The 17,975-nt window shown below is 36.9% G+C and overlaps 2 protein-coding genes across 2 annotated transcripts; both read left to right on the forward strand.

The window, feature by feature from the left end:
- Positions 1-734: 734 nt before the first annotated feature.
- Positions 735-8,718, forward strand: plekha2 (pleckstrin homology domain containing A2). The gene is made up of 12 exons (XM_056259757.1): positions 735-996; positions 1,696-1,845; positions 2,000-2,056; positions 2,162-2,210; positions 2,291-2,388; positions 2,943-3,074; positions 3,148-3,273; positions 3,471-3,539; positions 3,629-3,699; positions 5,307-5,370; positions 7,037-7,114; positions 8,211-8,718. The coding sequence occupies exons 2-12, from the start codon at positions 1,705-1,707 to the stop codon at positions 8,496-8,498; spliced, it is 1,173 nt and encodes a 390-aa protein (XP_056115732.1). The 5' UTR covers positions 735-996; positions 1,696-1,704; the 3' UTR covers positions 8,499-8,718.
- A 2,405-nt stretch (positions 8,719-11,123) lies between these two features.
- Positions 11,124-16,804, forward strand: asb13b (ankyrin repeat and SOCS box containing 13b). The gene is made up of 6 exons (XM_056259762.1): positions 11,124-11,306; positions 12,676-12,875; positions 12,953-13,103; positions 14,009-14,143; positions 15,803-15,994; positions 16,369-16,804. Exons 1-6 carry the CDS (start codon positions 11,258-11,260, stop codon positions 16,551-16,553), a joined length of 912 nt encoding a protein of 303 aa, XP_056115737.1. The 5' UTR covers positions 11,124-11,257; the 3' UTR covers positions 16,554-16,804.
- The last annotated feature ends 1,171 nt before the right edge of the window (positions 16,805-17,975 follow it).

A 17,975-nucleotide genomic window follows, 5' to 3' on the forward strand; every position in this document is an offset into this window, starting at 1 on the left:
GTAATGGTTGCTGTGCCAAAGGCAAAGCATTAACAAAACAAGTACAAACCTGCCTAATTTAACAGCCAGACAACTGTAGGCTACCTTATGAAAGAACAGGTACAAGATTTCAGTTTTGCCTATAGTGTATTTTGTTTGGTCAAATGCTTTGCATTTTATGGAGTATTTTATTTTAAAAATACGACCACAATCATGTTTATTTACATGCACAAATGTTTTCATGAAATGTTTTATAAATAAAACATTTCACACAAGAGTTTTAAACAGTTGTTTAAAAAAGAAGGCTATTTTATTTGGGGTTAGCCTATGCTTCGTCATAATATTCAAGTTGTGCATATAACGTTTCACAATACAAAATATGGGATTGGTAGTATAGTAGCCTAACAAAAACTTTTCAAATACTTTCTGAAAGCGGTGGGGATCGGATGTTTTAAAGAGATTTTGCAATGAATTTTAACCCTCTCTAACTAATCACAATGGAAAAAGCTGGAGCTGACGCGGCCTGACCAAACTAATAACTTTTAATAGGCTACTAAAACGTTTGAAAACCCCTTAAATGTAGGCCTACTTGCTTATTAAACTGTAAAAACTTAAATGTACTTCAAATGTAAATTTGACGTGTGTACACACTTATATTTTAAGAACATTTGAGTTTTTACAGTTTTATAACAATGTCTTGTTTCGCACGCTCTGTTAAACACTTGCCCATTGCGTCGTATCTAACATGGCATCTACTGGGTTCCGCTTTCCGCACGTGAAAAAAAATAAAGATCCACTACCGGATGCGTTTAGTTTTGGTTTTAACTCAACTTGCTGTCAACCCGGAAAGAGGCTGAGCGAGTGGCACAAGGCTCGGCTTTCTGCGCGGAGCTTTCATCTGTTTTCGCGGATAAATGAGCGCGCATTGTGCGTGTATTGTGTTCTGAGAGCGCGCTGAACAAAACACACACAGCGGAACGCGGATGAGTCACGAGCCTTAGGGATTCTGGAAGTGAAGTAAGTTAATATTAGGTGTGGCAGTTATGCGCAATACCGACTTCCTCTCCAAAAGCTTGATCTCATACTCGTATACAGTTTTCCATTGGGAGTTCATGAAATCCTGGTCCAGGTGAACCACACCTGAATCCACCTGTCAAGAACACCCTGAAAACTTGTTTTTGTTCTACCTATGTTGGATATACAGGATTCCCACGGTCATGGAAAGTCATGTAAACTTGTATATGCTTTTATATGCTGTGTGCTCAGCTCTACCGTTTTTATTTGCTAAAAATTGCTCTAAGTGCAGTCTCTGTAAAAAGTGACTACTAGATATCTTTTCTAGTAATCACATGCCACTGGGGGAAAAAAATGCTCAAAAGGTGTGGGAATCTTGAATCTAGTATTGAGAGAGTAAAGATAAAAATATGCAAATTATCTTTTTTTTCTTTCTTTTTTTATTATTAGGCCTAGTAGGCCATTTTTTGTAAATATTGTGTGAATATGCATATATAGGGATCATCCCATTTGCAGTCATTAAACACTGTGTGTGTGTGTGTGTGTGTGTGCGTGCATCTGCCTGCAATTATATGGTCTGTTTCTAAATCGATTTACTTGTATTCTCAAAAACTAAAAGGAAAGGTTTATTTATTTAAAGACAGCAGGGACCCAGAGTTATGTGTGAGATTCAGTGTTTTTTTTATTTGTTTTTCTTTGTAGATCTGGGACATGCCTTACCTGGACAGACAAAACCGGACCTGTGGATTCCTGGATATTGAGGAAAATGACAACAGCGATAGGTTTTACCGGCGTTATTTTATCTTGGATACTCATCAGAATTTTCTCCTATGGTATATGGACAATCCACAGGTATTGCTCTTTATGTTCAAGTACAGCTTTAAACAGATGTTAAAGTGTGGCATTATAGAGGATCTTCCTATTTACCTACACTCTCAAATTTGCATCCTAAAAAATTGTAATCGTATTTTGCATAACTATTTTTCCCTGTTTCCTTAAAAAACAGAACCTACCTGTGGGAACAGAGTCTGTTGGGAGTCTGCGACTCAGTTACATTTCAAAGGTATCATATTCTACCCTACCATAGTATAAAAAGAAATATAAGGCTCTTTTATTATTACTTATTACATATTTTTGCTTATTCAAATTTGATTTAACTTGATTGTAGGTTAATGAATCATCAGTAAAACAGAAACCAAAGGCAGAGTTCTGTTTTGGTAAGTACGTAATGTGGATATGTTTTTTTTTCCTCCATAGTATCAATAACTAACCATTGTTTTGTTTAATTTTCTTCCAGTAATAAATGCATTGTCTAGACGGTACTTTCTGCAGGCTAATGATGCTGTGGACTTGAAGGAATGGGTCATTGCTCTGAATAATGCCACCAAAATTACAGTATGTCAAGCTTTTTGCATCCTCACTTCACTGCTGTCATTTTTTGGTATTTCATCATATCTCATATGTATTCCAAGAAATGTGACAAACCTGGATGTTATCCATAAATAAGCATGCTTAGAGCTTCTGGAAAATTAGTTATATATCAGAGATTATTCAATGCTTGTGAAGCCGCTCCTTCCGAAAAACTCAATGCGCTCTAATTGGTTGACCGGACCAGTGTGTTGTGATTGGTCAACCGCTTTACTGTATTTCTGAAATGTCACACCCCTTACTGTAACCACGTGTTTCAGCACGCTACTAACGCAACTCTACTCTATGTAATGTAATGTAATGACGTGTATCTGTTCCTTGAAGAAAACTCAAGACTACAATCGAGGCGTTTCAGGGAGTTCATAAACAGTGCTTACTAATATAGAGAATAACTCCCTTTGGAGTGACTTTGTGCTTTGAAACTTTGCAGACCTTTTTCTTGCTCAAACAGCAACATTACACACTTAAGAAAGTTGAACATGTGAAATTTTTTTTTTTTAATCAGTAAATATCTATTTAAGGTTCCAAAAGCTTCACCAGTGGCCCAAAGCTCTGATGTCACAAATGTTTCAAACCCAAGTCATTCGACATCTGGACAGGCGTATAAAACAGAAATTGTCGGAGGAGTGGTTGTGCACACGCCAGTCCAACAGGTAATGTATTTGTGTGTTCTTTATTCATGATTTTAATGTAGTTGACAGGGAAACATAAACATAAATCTGTTAGGTTCCTCAGAGCGATTCTGAGGATGTCTTCACGAGTGAACTAGGGTCACACGTCACTTTAAGAAGATGCCAGAGTGTGCGTCCAAATGTCGTGAGGTCTGGCTTCTGTGTCAAGCAAGGCAATGTGGTAAGACCAGTGTCTTGTGATTTTGGGGTATAACCAGTATCTCCTTAGTTTGTCAAGTTAATAATTTAGCATATTGATGGGCGTATGAAGTTTATAGTTTGTGTAAAATATAGACCCTGCTAAATTATAAACACTGCTCTAAAACTTTTGTTAAATTCATTTTGACATCACCATCACTGAACCAAATGTTCTTTCAGAGGAAAAGCTGGAAGAGGAGGTTTTTTATTTTAGATGACCAAACTGTGAGCTACTATAAATCTGAAATGGTGAGACGCTGGAATGAAAATCTCTTTAAAAGAAAGCAAGTGATTTATATTTATATCATGAACGGTTATGTACACCTGTTTCTTTTTAGGATAAGGAACCGTTGCGCAGTATTCGACTGCGGGATGTGCTGAGAGTTAACGAGTGCCTTGTAAAATCAGGGTGAGAACTTTTTTTTGTGGTTTTTCTTGTTGGTTTTGGTCACAAACCCACAAGTAGTTCACATTTCTGGCATTTCTGTACTGTGTATATATATATCATGATATAACATGACACATGATCCGTTAGAAATCATTCTAATATGCTGATTTGCTGCTCAAGGAAAATTTCTTATTATTATTATTAATGTTGAAAACAGTTGTGCTGCTTAATATTTCTGACAAAATTTTTTTTTCTGGATTCTATGATAAATGGAATGTTCAAAAGAACAGCATTTAAAAAAAAAAATTGTAACAAATGTCTTTACTGACTTTTGATCAATTTAATGCATCTTTTCTTGATAAAAAATGTAAGTTTCTTAAAAAGTTTCTTAAAAATAAACTTTCTGAATCCAAACTTTTGATAAATAAAGTTTATTATAGTGTGTGTGTACACCTTGCTAGAACCCGGGTTTCCTTCAGATCTTCATGGCATAGATTCAGCAAGGTGCTGGAAGCATTCCTCAGAGCTTTTGGTCCATATTATCATGATAGCATCACACCGTTGCTGCAGATTTGTCGGCTGCACATCCATGATGCCAATCTCCCTTTCCACCACATCCCAAAGCTGCTCTATTGTATTGAGATCTGGTGTCTGTGGAGGCCATTTGAGTTTGGTGAACTCAGTCACTGTCATGATCAAGAAACCAGTTTGAGTTGAGATGAGCTTTGTGACATGGTGTGTTATCCTGCTGGAAGTAGCTTTAGAATATGATGCACTGTGGTCATAAAGAGATGGATATGGACAGCAACAATACTCAGGTCGGCTGTGGCGTTTAAACGATGCTCAATTGGTACAAAGAGGCCCAAAGTGTGCCTAGAAAATATCCCACACACCATTACACCACCAGCAGCCTGAACCGTTGATACAAGGCAGGATGGATCCATGCTTTCCTGTTGTTTATGCCAAATCCTTAATCCTACCATCTGAATCTTGCAGCAGAAATCGAGACTCATCAGACCAGGCAATGTTTTTTCCAATCTTGGACAATAACGTTGGTGAGCCGGTGCAAATTGTGACGTCAGTTAGTTTCCTGGTGTTAGCTGACAGGAGTGTCACCGGTGTGTCTTCTGCTGCTGTAGCTCGTCTGCTTCGAGGTTGGACCTGTTGTGCGTTCAGTATTGCTCTTCTGCACTAAAAAGTGTGATGTGAGCTACTGTTGCCTTTCTGTTAGCTCAAACTAGTCCGGCCATTCTCCTCTGACCTCTGGCATCGGCAAGGCAGAACTGCTGCTTACTGAATATTTTCTCTTTTTCGGACATTCTTCTCTGTAAACCTTAAAGATGGTTGTGGGTTTAAAGTCACCTTTTTCCCCCAATCTGACGATCAGTTTGAACTTGAGCAGGTGTTTTGACCATGTCTGCATGCTTAAATCCATGCTGTCATGTAACTGGCTGATTAGATATTCGCGTTAACAAGCTGTTGAACAGGTGTACCTAATAAAGTGACCACTGAGTATGTGTGTATGTATACACACACACACACACACACACACACACACTATATCATTCTATTATTCAAATGTCAAAAAAAAAAAGAAGTTTAATTATTATGTGTGTTGTTTGTTGTAGGGATCTGCTGTCTCGTGATAACCTTTTTGAAATCATCACAAGTACCAGAACCTTCTACATTCAGGTAATTCTGGGCTAAATGGATTTGATGATAATGATACAGGTGTCACTCAGTGATAAAAGTTATTAAATAAATAAAAATAATCATGTTTAGGTAGGTGAACCACATAATGCGCACATGGTTCATCTCAATGACTGGCATCCAAATCTGCAGCTGTGTGTGAATGTATTTTAAGATTAACTGTTGTTTTAATCGTCCTTGCATAAATGCTCTATCACTCAAGCGAAACGTAAAAAGCTCATTATAAATGCTTTTCAAGTGTGACAGGTGTTTATGCGGCTACTGTAGTGCTGAGGCATGTTGTAAATGCAAACGGACTTATGAAGATCTTTAATTCACCCAAAAATGACACTTCTGTCATCATTTAATCACCCGCATATAATGTCGTTATTAACTAAAATGGAATCTATTAAAAACTATAATAACAATAAATATTAGATGGAAATTTTAAACTTAAAAACATTTTAGAAATGTTGCCTTGGCAATAAAGTCAAAGAACTTTTTTTTGAAGCACTAAAATGACTAAAACTAAAAGTGAAATAAAAATAATTTAAATTGAAGGTAGATTATAAAAAAGAAATTACAAAAGCGATTAAAATGACTAAAGGCTCAAATTAAAATCACAAATATAAAAATGAAAGCTAATTCAAAATATTATTAAATGCTAAAATAGATAAAACTGCCCTCATGTTGTACCAAAATCATTTCTTTTTTTTTTCCAATGGAACATATAAAAGAGCTGCTTGCCTGAAAAGCACATGGGTTTGAAACTAAACGAGTAGTAAATATGTGTGCAGTGTAAATGATGACGTGGTGAATTATTCATTTTATGTTATTGGTAAACAAAGCCATCAGGTCTGTGGACTATAAATCAGGTCAATTAGTCAAATCATAATTTTTAAATACATAAATGTTACATCAGATGGATCTCCATGTCAGAAATATCAGATATATTAGATATATTAGATCCGACCCCAGACGCAGAATCCCTGCCAATAGATATCAGTCTTCCAGTCTCAGCCCGAGTTTGACTGAGAAAACAAGGGAAGTGCAGAAGCATGAGGTGAAGTGATGATAATTAAAAGAGCAGAGTTTATCGAATAATCTTAGTTGCATATGTTTCAATGCTCATACTTTGTCTGAATGTTGATTGAACAAGTGTTGTTACACCACAGCAAAAACAATGGAATATTACTACTGCACAACATCGTCCTGTGATGTTAAAAACCTTGAAAATTTTGGAGACATTCTCTGATCTCTTACACATGAAAACAAAAATCCCTTCAAAGTTCAAACCACACAATCGTAAGATTAAACAACGGTAGCAAGCATTGCAAGAGCAAGGAAGTAGGTAAAATAATAAGTAATATAAAATATGGAAACATAAAATGACATGAATCAATAATAATATTAAAATGATAAATTATGTAAATCAAAAGGAAGGAAATTTGTTGAAAGGAAGGTAAGGTAAATCAAACAATAATATGAATAAAATCAAATGATAACTACATAAATCACTAATGATTATAAATAATTCTATGGTTGCTCTCTCAAAGTAACACACACAGGTTGCTATTGAGAATCCTTAGATCCTTCTATACAGTATATCATAATAGCTCAACTAAAACATCTTGTCAACTTAACCTGTTCATGTTCTGTTTACATGCAGCCAGACACTCCAGAAGACATGAAGGGCTGGATCATGGATATTTCCTCAAAAATTGAAGACTTTAGAGGGCCATCTAAGGTAAAAATGTCCTTTAAATATAATATCAGATGATATGGATTAGATCACAGTCATCAATGACATCACTGATTTTGATCTTTCAGGTAGCTGTCAAAAAAAAATTTGTTTTAGCAGTTCGTACAGTTTTTTTGAGAACCAAGCATTGTACAAATAAGAGTACATGTCAGGGTAAGATCAAAAATGACAGAAAAAGTTCCAGTGGCATGTTTTGTATTGCTTTCAAGTTTGTACTTTCAGATATTGTTACCAAATATGTTTTGATGTCAGTTTTAATTCAAACAGTTTTCAGTTTTTCATTCCATCTGGCTTTGTGAATATACACTCTTAGAAGAAAAGGTTCTATATAGAACCGTAAAGGGTTCTGTCAGGCCTTTTAGGGTTCCCATCATGGGATCATTTTATGGATTTATTATTAAATAATTAATCTTGTTTTAATTCATTTTTTTATTTTGAATAAATGTTATGAACTTGTAAACACTTTTACTATATAACAAATTGAAAACCTGTTAAACATGAAAGTATTATGAAACCATTAAGACATTTCTCCTTATATAGAACCTTTTTTGGCATAAAGTGTTCTTTAAAATTGAGTCTTTAGAATTTTGCCTTTGAACTTTTGTTTTTGTGGTAGCTCTGTATATTTCTATGGCATCGCCGTCGAAGAATAATTAGCTGCAAGTGGATTCACTTATTGTAGAGTTACCGAAAGTTATCATGAGCATTGTAATGTTTGAAGCAGATATTTTAAAGATTTTAAAATGAGCGGTTCATTATCAATCCGTAAGATCTTAGCTTCATGCTGTGGAAATACAAGCCGGAAAACCAAACACAACAGAGGCGGAGCTACATAAGGTCTATATAGAACCTCTTATACTGTCTATGTATAGAACCCCACTGAGTGTAATAACTAGAAATTGTAATTATTATATCAAATATAAATACTATATCACCATCCAATGTAAAACGCCTTAACATCACATCAGCTTCTACAAAATTAACAACAATTCTAGCTTCATTTTGTAAATAATTTTTCAATTCTCTCCAAAAAATGTGCACCTTAAAAAAAGTCTCATAGTCGTCTTCTCTTGATTGACAGTTCCGCTCTTCCGGCAAAGTCTTTTCTGCGCAGAGGAAGCCTCAGCTGACGAAGAGCTGCTCCACTGTAGATTCGTGGCAACCGTGGACCCCGGTGCCCAATCAGGAGCAGCTTTTGAAGGAGGAGGGTCAAAAAGAAGGGCCGTACAGCTCTCTCCCCTCACTCTCGCACACAAGCCACGTCTCTCAGTCAAAAGATCGACAGCGGCACCATTCCCAGCCTCAACTCGCTCCCAGCGACACAGACTTTTCTCACAGTCTTGACCATCTCCGCTCCACTGATGTTTAGTTGCTTTAATGGATACGTCTGGCCAGCACAATGCTAGTGTTGGGATTTTAGCTCTTTGTTGTAGAGCTGCACGATTCTGGACAAATTGAGAATCACGATTTTTTTGTTCAAAATAGAAATCACGATTCTCCCATGATTCTGAAAAGACAACTAAACAAAATAGCGTAATTAACTAGAGGTTCTGACAAAATGTTAATTGCTGCAGTCTATTTAAAATGAATGATTCAATGACTCACTCTTAAAGACTTCACTTGGTTCATTAATTGATGAATCAGCATTTTTAAACAAATCACGAATGATTCAATGACCAATAAATTTAACATTCACTTGTCGCCACCTACTGGTGAAAGTATGTAATTGATACATTCTTTATTTGAAGCATTGAGTTACTTTTAAAAGGTGATTTACTCTTTTTTGATTGCTACTGTAGACATAAGCGTTTATATCTGAACTAAAAACTTTTATCCTAGTACTTCCGTGATAACTTGAATTACTGTAACACAGAATTAATGATACTGTGTGGTTGAAAAGACCGTTTGTGAAGCAATACATGACAACTGCTTTCTCTGGGTCAGCGGAAAGTGCGGAAGCACGAACACAGATTTGAATGTTCGCTGTGATCATACTTGGCAAAGGATTAGTAGCAGAGGGTAATCCTCCCAAAATGGTGGCACCGCCCCAGCATGCAACGCAGTGTGAACCAGTTTCACATTATCTATAGACATAGCCGATTCGATGTCATTTTAGGAAAAAGATCGCCTGGGTATTTGAATCACAATCTTTTACCGATTAATCGTGCAGCTCTACTTTGTTGCTTTTGTTGTTCAGTGGTTCACAGAAGTGCTTCGGTCATTGTAATGCTGCTCCACTTTAAACGAATAGCTCACCCAAAAAATGACAATTCTGTCATTATTTACTCACCCTCAAGATCCAACAAGCAATGTATGGCAAGAATTGTTTAGTTCTTCTAGCAATTGAAATTTCGTGTTTTACAGAAGAACAAAAAAAACATTCTTTAGGAACAACATGATGAAGAAGAGTGAATGACAGATTTGTCATTTTGGGTGATATTCCTTTAAATGAATGTTTCTTTTTTTTTATGTATGTAGGAATGTAAAACCAGGAAGGATCAGCTGGTGAAAATGTCTTGTGATTTTTTTTTCCAGCATGAAAATATGATTGAAAGCTGAAAAAAAGAGGAAAAAAAACATAAATGTGCACTTGAGCAAACTTCAACTGATGAACATGCTATCCAGCATGATTTAGAAATGTTCCAAAGAACATCTTGTGCACTGCTATGGGCACAGTTGCTTCTTTGATTAGCATCTTGATTTATTTCTTCTTTATTTTACATCGTAACTTTGTTAAATATGAAATGCCTATTTACATTTCTGGATCCAATGTGGTCTCAATCTTCTTGACCCACTTGTACACTTGAAAATATTGTTGGTACGTCTGGTATATTTCACCTGGGGCTGGTTGCATAAACCACTAAGACTCATCTTAATTAGACATACATTTTTTTCTTTAAGCCTTTTCATTGCTTTTTTAAATCAGTTAGCCTACATAAAAATGTAGAGTGGCCTAATTTGATACCGAAAAGTAAGACTGACTGCCCCTGACTAACTGCTAGTGGGTCAAACTAGAACTTAAGACACTGTCTTAACATAATGTTTATGCAACCAGCCCCTGAACTTGTTTTGAAGACATTTCAGTTTCACTTTCATCATCCCTACTGAAGCCGCTTGAAGGATTAAGGAAACTTTTTGAGACATTTTATGATAAACTGAAAACTGTGACTGAAAACATACTGATTATTTTGAAAATGATGAAAACGTTCATACAATGCTTTTGTCGTTGTTGTCGATGTGAATGGTACTACGGAATGTTTAGGTAATGTTTATGTTGCTCAAAATGAGAGTCAATGTAGCCTATGTACTTTTTATATGCGTCTTTGCTTGATATGCATCGTTGCTTTGCACATGAAATAAACTAGCTGGTGAAGGAAAATATGCCAAAGGCATTGTTTAGTCTTTATTTCCAGAGTCCAAAGAGCGTCGCCGTCGTCGTGCTTACACTGATCAGAAATTCAATCAGACCTGCTAATGATAAACCAGAGAGAAATCTCTAAATGGGCGGAGCTTGGCAGCCACAACGTTTTCTCTAATTGGTCAGATACGATGGGTTCAATAAGCTCCTTGGTCTTAAAAAAAACCTGCTATTTCAACTATTTTCTTTCACTTTCTCAATTCAGTTACTAGTAAATTTTATGAACGACATTATTCAGATAGAAATTATCCTTTAGACCTCAGCCGAAGTAGACGTGAGTTGTCACGTGGCAACTATTACTTTTTTCAGCGCTGGTGAAGATAGACCAATCACAGACGTTTGTGCTTATTCGATAACTATTTTTATTTTCTCATTTTATACAGATTGCTCGCGCGGCTGCGAATTTATATGTCAGATACCGATCCTTGAAATGTACTTTTTTTAACTATCACCAGTTTAATGTACAAACAAATCCAATAAGACGATAAAACTCCTTGATATTTAAATGTGATTTAACGAGAATTAGTATTTTTGAGCCAAATTGCGCCCCCTGCACGACAATGTTATGTCTCCACGGAAGAACCGACAGCATCATTCGCCAGTCGATTGAAAAAGGGTCTAGTGTTTGTAAACTATGGCTGACGATACCCTCATGAATCTTAGATATGTGACGCATATATTCTTTATTCTCTTATGATTTGGAATAAATTATGGAATTTGAAATAACGCGCACAAGACCATCGCTGTTTGGGGATATTGGTAAGTTTACATGCAGATTACAAGATGTTACACTGCAATTAACCAGCAGTCTGGTAATCATTTGACTGACAGTTAACTGTAACTATATGACACGTTTTAATATAATTGTGCAGACCAAGGCTAGATGACAAATATTGCTGCCAGAACTGTTGTGTGATCACATGCTGTTTGGCCTTGAATCAGTCACCAATGACAATTAGCAGGTTACTAAAGCCCTGGATCAGTGTGACCTGAGTCAACACGTAAGTTAGATGAGTCAGTTTCACTGTCCTGTGCATGTCCTTTTTAACTGTCCCCATTCTGTTCACTGGAATAAATAAATGGTTTTGACACCAGGCTGTTAAGTTACATGATAATGTCCAAAACGTCCTTTCCTAGAATGCTGTAGAATAGATTACCTCTCTACATCTTCAAATGGAGTACAACAACACGACTTAAATAGAACTAAATACAAAATCACTATACTGTATGATATTTTTGCAATTCCCTTTTGTGTACAAATTGCACTTTTTACCCATTTACTTTTTACACTTAAAGGGATAGTTCACCCAAAAATGAAAACTCTGTCATTACTCACCCTCATGTTGTTCCAAACCTGTAAGACTTTCGTTCATCTTCGGAACACAAATGGAGATGTTTTTAATGAAATTGAGAGCTTTCTATCGCTCCATTCACAGCTACGCAACTACCAATTTGACGCTTCAAAAAGTTCATAAAGAGATCTTAACACTAACCCATATGAATTAAGTGCTTTAGTCCGAATTTTCTGAAGAGACTCGACCGCTTTATATAATGAGCAAATTGAATTTAGGCTTTTTATTCACATTTAAACATTGATCAGTGAACACAAACAGAAGCTCAACCGAATCTGCTTGACGCGCGAGTTCAAACGTGCTGCGTAACACGAGAATGAACCTCATTGGTTCATCAGCGAACATGCATGAGCTTCTGTTTACCAGATCTGATGTGTGAGTTGATGAATGTTTATATGTGAATAAAAGTCTAAATTCCATATTTTCGTCATGTAAAGCGATCGAGTCTCTTCAGAAAATTTGGACTAAGCCACTCAATTCATATGATTAAGTTTTACGATCTCTTTATAAACTTTTTAAAGCGTCAAAATGTCAATTGCGTTGCTGTCAATGGAAGGACGGAAATTTCAGATTTCATCAAAAAGATCTTCATTTGTGTTCCGAAGATGAACGAAAGTTTGACGGGTCCGGAACGACATGAGGGTGAGTAATTAATGACAGAATTTTCACTTTTGGGTGAACTAACCCTTTAATATTACTGATGGATCATTTGGAAATCACTCATAACTACCATAAACACATATTTTGGAATTCTGTCCGTCTCATTCTACCCACAGCACATGGTCTGGGGTTCTGGACTGATCGTTCAGCAGTGCATGAGGCCGCGGCTCAGGGCAGAGCTGTGCAGCTCCAAAAACTGATTGAGAACGGAGCATCTGTCAACATTGTGGCCGTGGACTCTATCACACCCCTCCATGAGGCCTGTATACAGGGCCAAACACAGTGTGTGAAGCTGCTCCTGGATGCTGGAGCTCATGTAAGGAGCTCCTCCATACTGTAGGCCTCTTGAATCTGTCACATCAGTTGTTTATTTGCTAGTGTCATTGTCAACAGGTTGATGCTCGTAACATTGACGGCAGTACTCCATTGTGTGACGCCTGTGCTGCTGGTAGTCTGGAGTGTGTGAAGTTGCTGTTAGAACATGGAGCCATGGTGAACCCTCCCCTCTTCACCTTCTCACCCCTGCATGAAGCCTGCATGGGCGGTAAGGTGACCTGATGCTTGATTTAACCTAGGGTCGTTTATGTATGTTTATTAAGGCTGTCAATATACAGCATAGATACAATGCCTGCATATATACAGCATACATACTCACATAAAGCGATACTATATATATACCAGCAAATACAGCTCTTTATATAAAGTTGGATATACACTCACTGGCCACTTTATTAGATACACCTTGCTAGTATTGGGTTGGACCCACTTTTGCTTTTAGAACTGTTCTTCATGGCATAGATTCAGCAAGGTGCTGGAAACATCCCTAAGAGATGTCTGTCCATATTGACATGATAGCATCACGCAGTTGCTGCAGATTTGTCGGCTGCACATCCATGATGCGAATCTCCCGTTCCACTCAGTTTGAACTTCAGCAGTTCGTCTTGACAGTGGCTGCATCCGAAATTGCATACTCTATATACTCTAGAGTAGGTACGCTTCACGACCGCTAAAAAAGTATGATCTATATAGTATTAGTGTGTGTAGTATGAATGTAATCAGGACATACTACATTCGTCATGTTTTCATTATCATGTGACCTACCAGAGTCAGTTACGTCGCTTCACTGCCATTCATAAATCTTCTCCCGTGGTCTCATGGGATAGTAAGGTGTGTTTTTCGCCTACTATATAGTAGGGAAGTATGCGATTTCGGATGCATCCTAGGTCTACATTCCTAAATGCATTGAGTTGCAGTCATGTGATTGGCTGATTAGATGCATTAACGAGCAGTTGAACACAGCTGTAACTTAATTATTATTACTTAATGAAGATATTATAAACGATGAAAGTTGTCTAAAATTTGATATTTGATGAGAGAAAAACAATGAATATTATTCAAAGACAAATTCTTTCAGAATGATTAAAAATGACTTTTTTATTTGTCTGCCAGGTAACTCTAAATGTGTTCAGCTCATGATTGATGAAGGTGCGTTTATGGAAGCCCATGACTGTCACTTTGGCACCCCTCTGCATGTGGCGTGTGCAAGGCAGCATCTCGGCTGTGTCAAGGTTCTGCTGAATGCTGGTGAGTTTCTGCATTTCCCGTTTTTTTGTGTTTATTTTTTATTTGGAATACTGGTAACATTTTATAATAAGGTCTCATCTGTTAAAGTCGGCATGAAACAGAAGTTGTGATAGTCTTTTCTTCCATATTGTGACATATCTGAGTTTAAAAATGGCTTCTTGAACAAGACAAAAATGGAGGGAGAGACCAATGGGAATTGATTGGATGGTTTGCTATTGGTCGACCTCATGTGAGTGACAGGTTGCCCCGCCCTCACGCCAGTAAACACATCATCCGAGAAGAGATCTCGTTTTTGTCCAACTCCATTGACTTGACTTGGACAAAAACTACGATAAAACCTGTTGGAAAGCATCTTTTGCAGCGATTTTTGTGTGAGCATATCAGTGAACACCCCAGACCACTCGGTGAGTTTCACGTCTTTGCAAACTAAAGTTGAATGCGTTTTATGAAGGATTGTTCCAGTGCACCTATGCAACCATTGTGGAGGTGGGGGGGTGCAACCACAGAAACCGAAAATTCTCGGGCCAGCAGCATGTGTCCAAATTTCAATCTTAAAGGATTAGTTCACTTTTAAAAAAGCTCGCCTTGCGAACTCTCCTGTTCGAACTCGTTCATCAAAATGAACAAATCTTTTTTCGAGTCAATGACTCGAAAAAAGATTCGTTCATTTTGATGAACGAGTCAATGACTCGAAAAAAGATTCTTTCATTTTGATGTACGAGTTCGAACAGGAGAGTTCGCAAGGCGAGCATTTGTGCCTATAACAATTTAACTTTTTTATTTATTTTTGAAATGACAGATCGTTTCTCTAGATAAGACCCTTATTCATCGTCTGGTATCGTTTAAAGCCCTTTGAAGCTGAACTGAAACGGTCATTTAGACCTTGAACCGTTTGGCTACCATTGATTTTTTTTCGACTGAAGAAAGAAAGACATGGACATCTTGGATGACATGGGGGTGAGTAAATTATCAGCAAAAGTTTTTTAAAAAGTGAACTAATCCTTTAACTGTTCTATTTCATCAGAAACGATCTTAAAACAGGGCTTTAAGTGTAAAATACTAGCCTGGTTAAAACCAGACCATCTCAGTTGTAACTGAGTTATGGTCTGGCAAAGCGTCATAGACAAATCATTTCTAGAGGGGCGTCACCAACGGAGTCGCGGATAGACCTAAAACCAATCAGAGCGATGAAGGAGATGACGTATGCAGAGCGGCAGAAACATCTCCGAGTGTTGTTCTTTCCTCGGTTTTTAACAAAAAGGAAACGTTCAAATCGCTTAAAACAGACGTGATAGCTGATTCGAACGAGTGATGTTCGACGGATGCGGCATCCATCTTTGTAATGTAGGCTACAAAATCTGCTTCAAAATCCCAGCGCTGTCGTCATCGTGTAAAGCCCGCCCCAACGTTTCTGATTGGTGCCGCGATTTCGGCGGATTGGAAATGAGCTTGAATGAGCTCTTTGCCAGACTAACTTTCAGAGCAAATCTAAATTTGCCGGAAGTTGTCTGGGTTTTCCCAGGCTAGTAAAATACCGAACTTGTCCTTTAAATGGAACATGAATGAAATATCTTGTTCATTTGTTGTAGCACATAATAAAAAATACACTTTTGTGCACGTTCTTCCTATGATGTCTATGTATTCCTTTCATGTTTTTAGGTGCAAATGTAAATGCTGCTAAACTTCATGAGACCGCACTACATCATGCTGCTAAAGTGAAAAATCTGGAACTAATTGAGCTTTTGGTAGAATTTGGGGGAAATGTTTTAGCCAGAGACAACCTCGGCAAAAAGCCCATTCAGTACACCAGAGCCGGCTCAGCGTCTGCCCTCTGCCTGGAGCTTTATGAATGTAAGTATAAGTACTCCGTTTATACGTTTTTGAACTGTTATGGTGATGGAAGATGTTGTTTTTAAAGGGGTCATATTATAAGACATACAATTTTCCCTGCTCTTTTGAGGTTTCATTGTACTATGAAACTTGGTCTAACATTCAGAACTCCATTTAACTATCAAAACTTTCAAGTCCGACCAGATCATTTATTGAAACTAAACTGCTAAAATTAAGGGATGTGTGTTTTTCTTCAAGACACCGCGGCAAACAATGACCTGTCTTTCTTTTCTTTTTGTCACAAGAAAACTTAATATTAAATAATAAAAAATAATATTACGGCTTTAAAGTCATAGTAAATTGTAAGAATTAAAAAAATGCTTGCTGTCTTTCAGCCACACCCCTCAGTCTTCAGCAGTTATGCAGAATTGCTCTCAGAAATACCCTCGGGAAAAGGGCGCTGGGGGTGTTGACTCAACTGGGCCTCCCAAATCGAATCATCTGTTTCCTGTCTTATTTACCAGCCCCTCCCCTGGAGCTTGACGGTTTACCACGCTGCTTCTGTCCAGGTCATCAATAATGAACACAGCACGGACTGCGATTAAGAATAAGGGACTTAGATCATTGGTTTCCAGGAGGAAAGAGATTTCTCGTTGTGAAGCGCAGCTACTGTAACAGCTGTACTCAGTATTTGTCATGTATTTGTTGATGTTTTTCCCCCTGCAGGGAACCAATAGAAGTCATTGTCACTTGGTATGGATGCAGTGTACTGCCAAAATTCCTAGAATAATTTGACTGGGAAAGAAGCACCTTTCGCAAGAAATAATGGTATTTTCCGACACATTTTGGAGTGTGGCACAATAAGACAGAGATTGTATTCATGCAGTTTTTCCAACCATTCTATTAGTTGTATAATTAACTTTAATGATTTCATTTGTTATAGATTTGTAAATGCAATGTGTATAAAATACAGTCTTATTTAAATTCAGGTTTTATACGAATTAAGCGAATTGTCTGTATTTTAGCTAGTTCTCTTATTTATGTGAAATATACATTGTGCAAATGCTTTATAAATGTTTTCCCCCTGTTGTTGTACATAGTTTATTTTAAAATGTCGTTTTGGTTTGACTTTGTGCGTAATAGAGAATAATTGTTACAAAAATTGTGATTGCAGAATTCACAATTACACACTATTCCATTTATGTTTTACTTGACTGGTGGTGAGAATTGACCAGACTTACTACTTGCAAAGACAAAATGGCTTTGAATTTCAGCCACTGCTCTAAAGTCTTCATTTAATTTAGCTGAAGTTTGTGTATTTTGAACAAACTCTATTAAAGTTTTAATAATATAATTTGCTTTCTCTCTACACATCATTTTGCTGAATTAACTTTTATTACAGTACGGTACCTTCATTTCAAACTAATATTATCTTTAAACTTTTCAACTTGGATGCAAGATCAAGATGTAAGTATCATGTTAAGTAGAACATATGTGTAAATATTTATGTGTAAATATAAAAGTGTGCAAAATACAACATTTTCATGTCATATACGAACAGAAACCCTACTGTTGCACTTTTATTATGTTAATTTTATTTCTTACATCATACATGGCAGCCACCATAGATGTATTATATACATAGATGCCTCATTTCTCCAAGTGTTTCTGGCGTCCGCGTTCTCGCGATATTGGAACGGTCAAAGACTCCGTTAACTGAACGTCTGTAACGCATGTAAGACTTCAGCAGATTATTTTTTCTATACTTACACAATACAAGACAAAGGCGTCAGCTAACATGACATAAAAAGTAACCATAGTAAAAGTAAAAACATTAATAAGTTGTACTTGTACCATAGTAAAAAAAACAGAAATATTGAATTACAACATAAAAACACAAACCAACACTTTCTCACAGGTCTGTTAAATGTAATTCCATTTTTCAGGAATATACATCTAGTTGGTTTCACAGCCAGAAGCTGCACAATGTTGTGGCATTATT

Source organism: Rhinichthys klamathensis, unplaced genomic scaffold (assembly GCF_029890125.1).
Source record: "Rhinichthys klamathensis goyatoka isolate OS25496 unplaced genomic scaffold, OSU_Roscu_1.1 h1tg000169l_1, whole genome shotgun sequence".
NCBI lineage: Eukaryota > Metazoa > Chordata > Actinopteri > Cypriniformes > Leuciscidae > Rhinichthys > Rhinichthys klamathensis.

What these genes read in the sequence shown, in the direction of transcription:
- asb13b (XM_056259762.1), top strand. Translation starts at nt 11,258, where the DNA reads ATGGAATTTGAAATAACGCGCACAAGACCATCGCTGTTTGGGGATATT. An exon ending in ATCGCTGTTTGGGGATATTG is followed by an intron (nt 11,307 to 12,675) that starts GTAAGTTTACAT and finishes TTCTACCCACAG; the next exon opens with CACATGGTCTGGGGTTCTGG. An exon ending in GCATGAAGCCTGCATGGGCG is followed by an intron (nt 13,104 to 14,008) that starts GTAAGGTGACCT and finishes TTTGTCTGCCAG; the next exon opens with GTAACTCTAAATGTGTTCAG.
- plekha2 (XM_056259757.1), top strand. Translation starts at nt 1,705, where the DNA reads ATGCCTTACCTGGACAGACAAAACCGGACCTGTGGATTCCTGGATATT. An exon ending in GGTATATGGACAATCCACAG is followed by an intron (nt 1,846 to 1,999) that starts GTATTGCTCTTT and finishes CTTAAAAAACAG; the next exon opens with AACCTACCTGTGGGAACAGA. An exon ending in AAAGGCAGAGTTCTGTTTTG is followed by an intron (nt 2,211 to 2,290) that starts GTAAGTACGTAA and finishes ATTTTCTTCCAG; the next exon opens with TAATAAATGCATTGTCTAGA.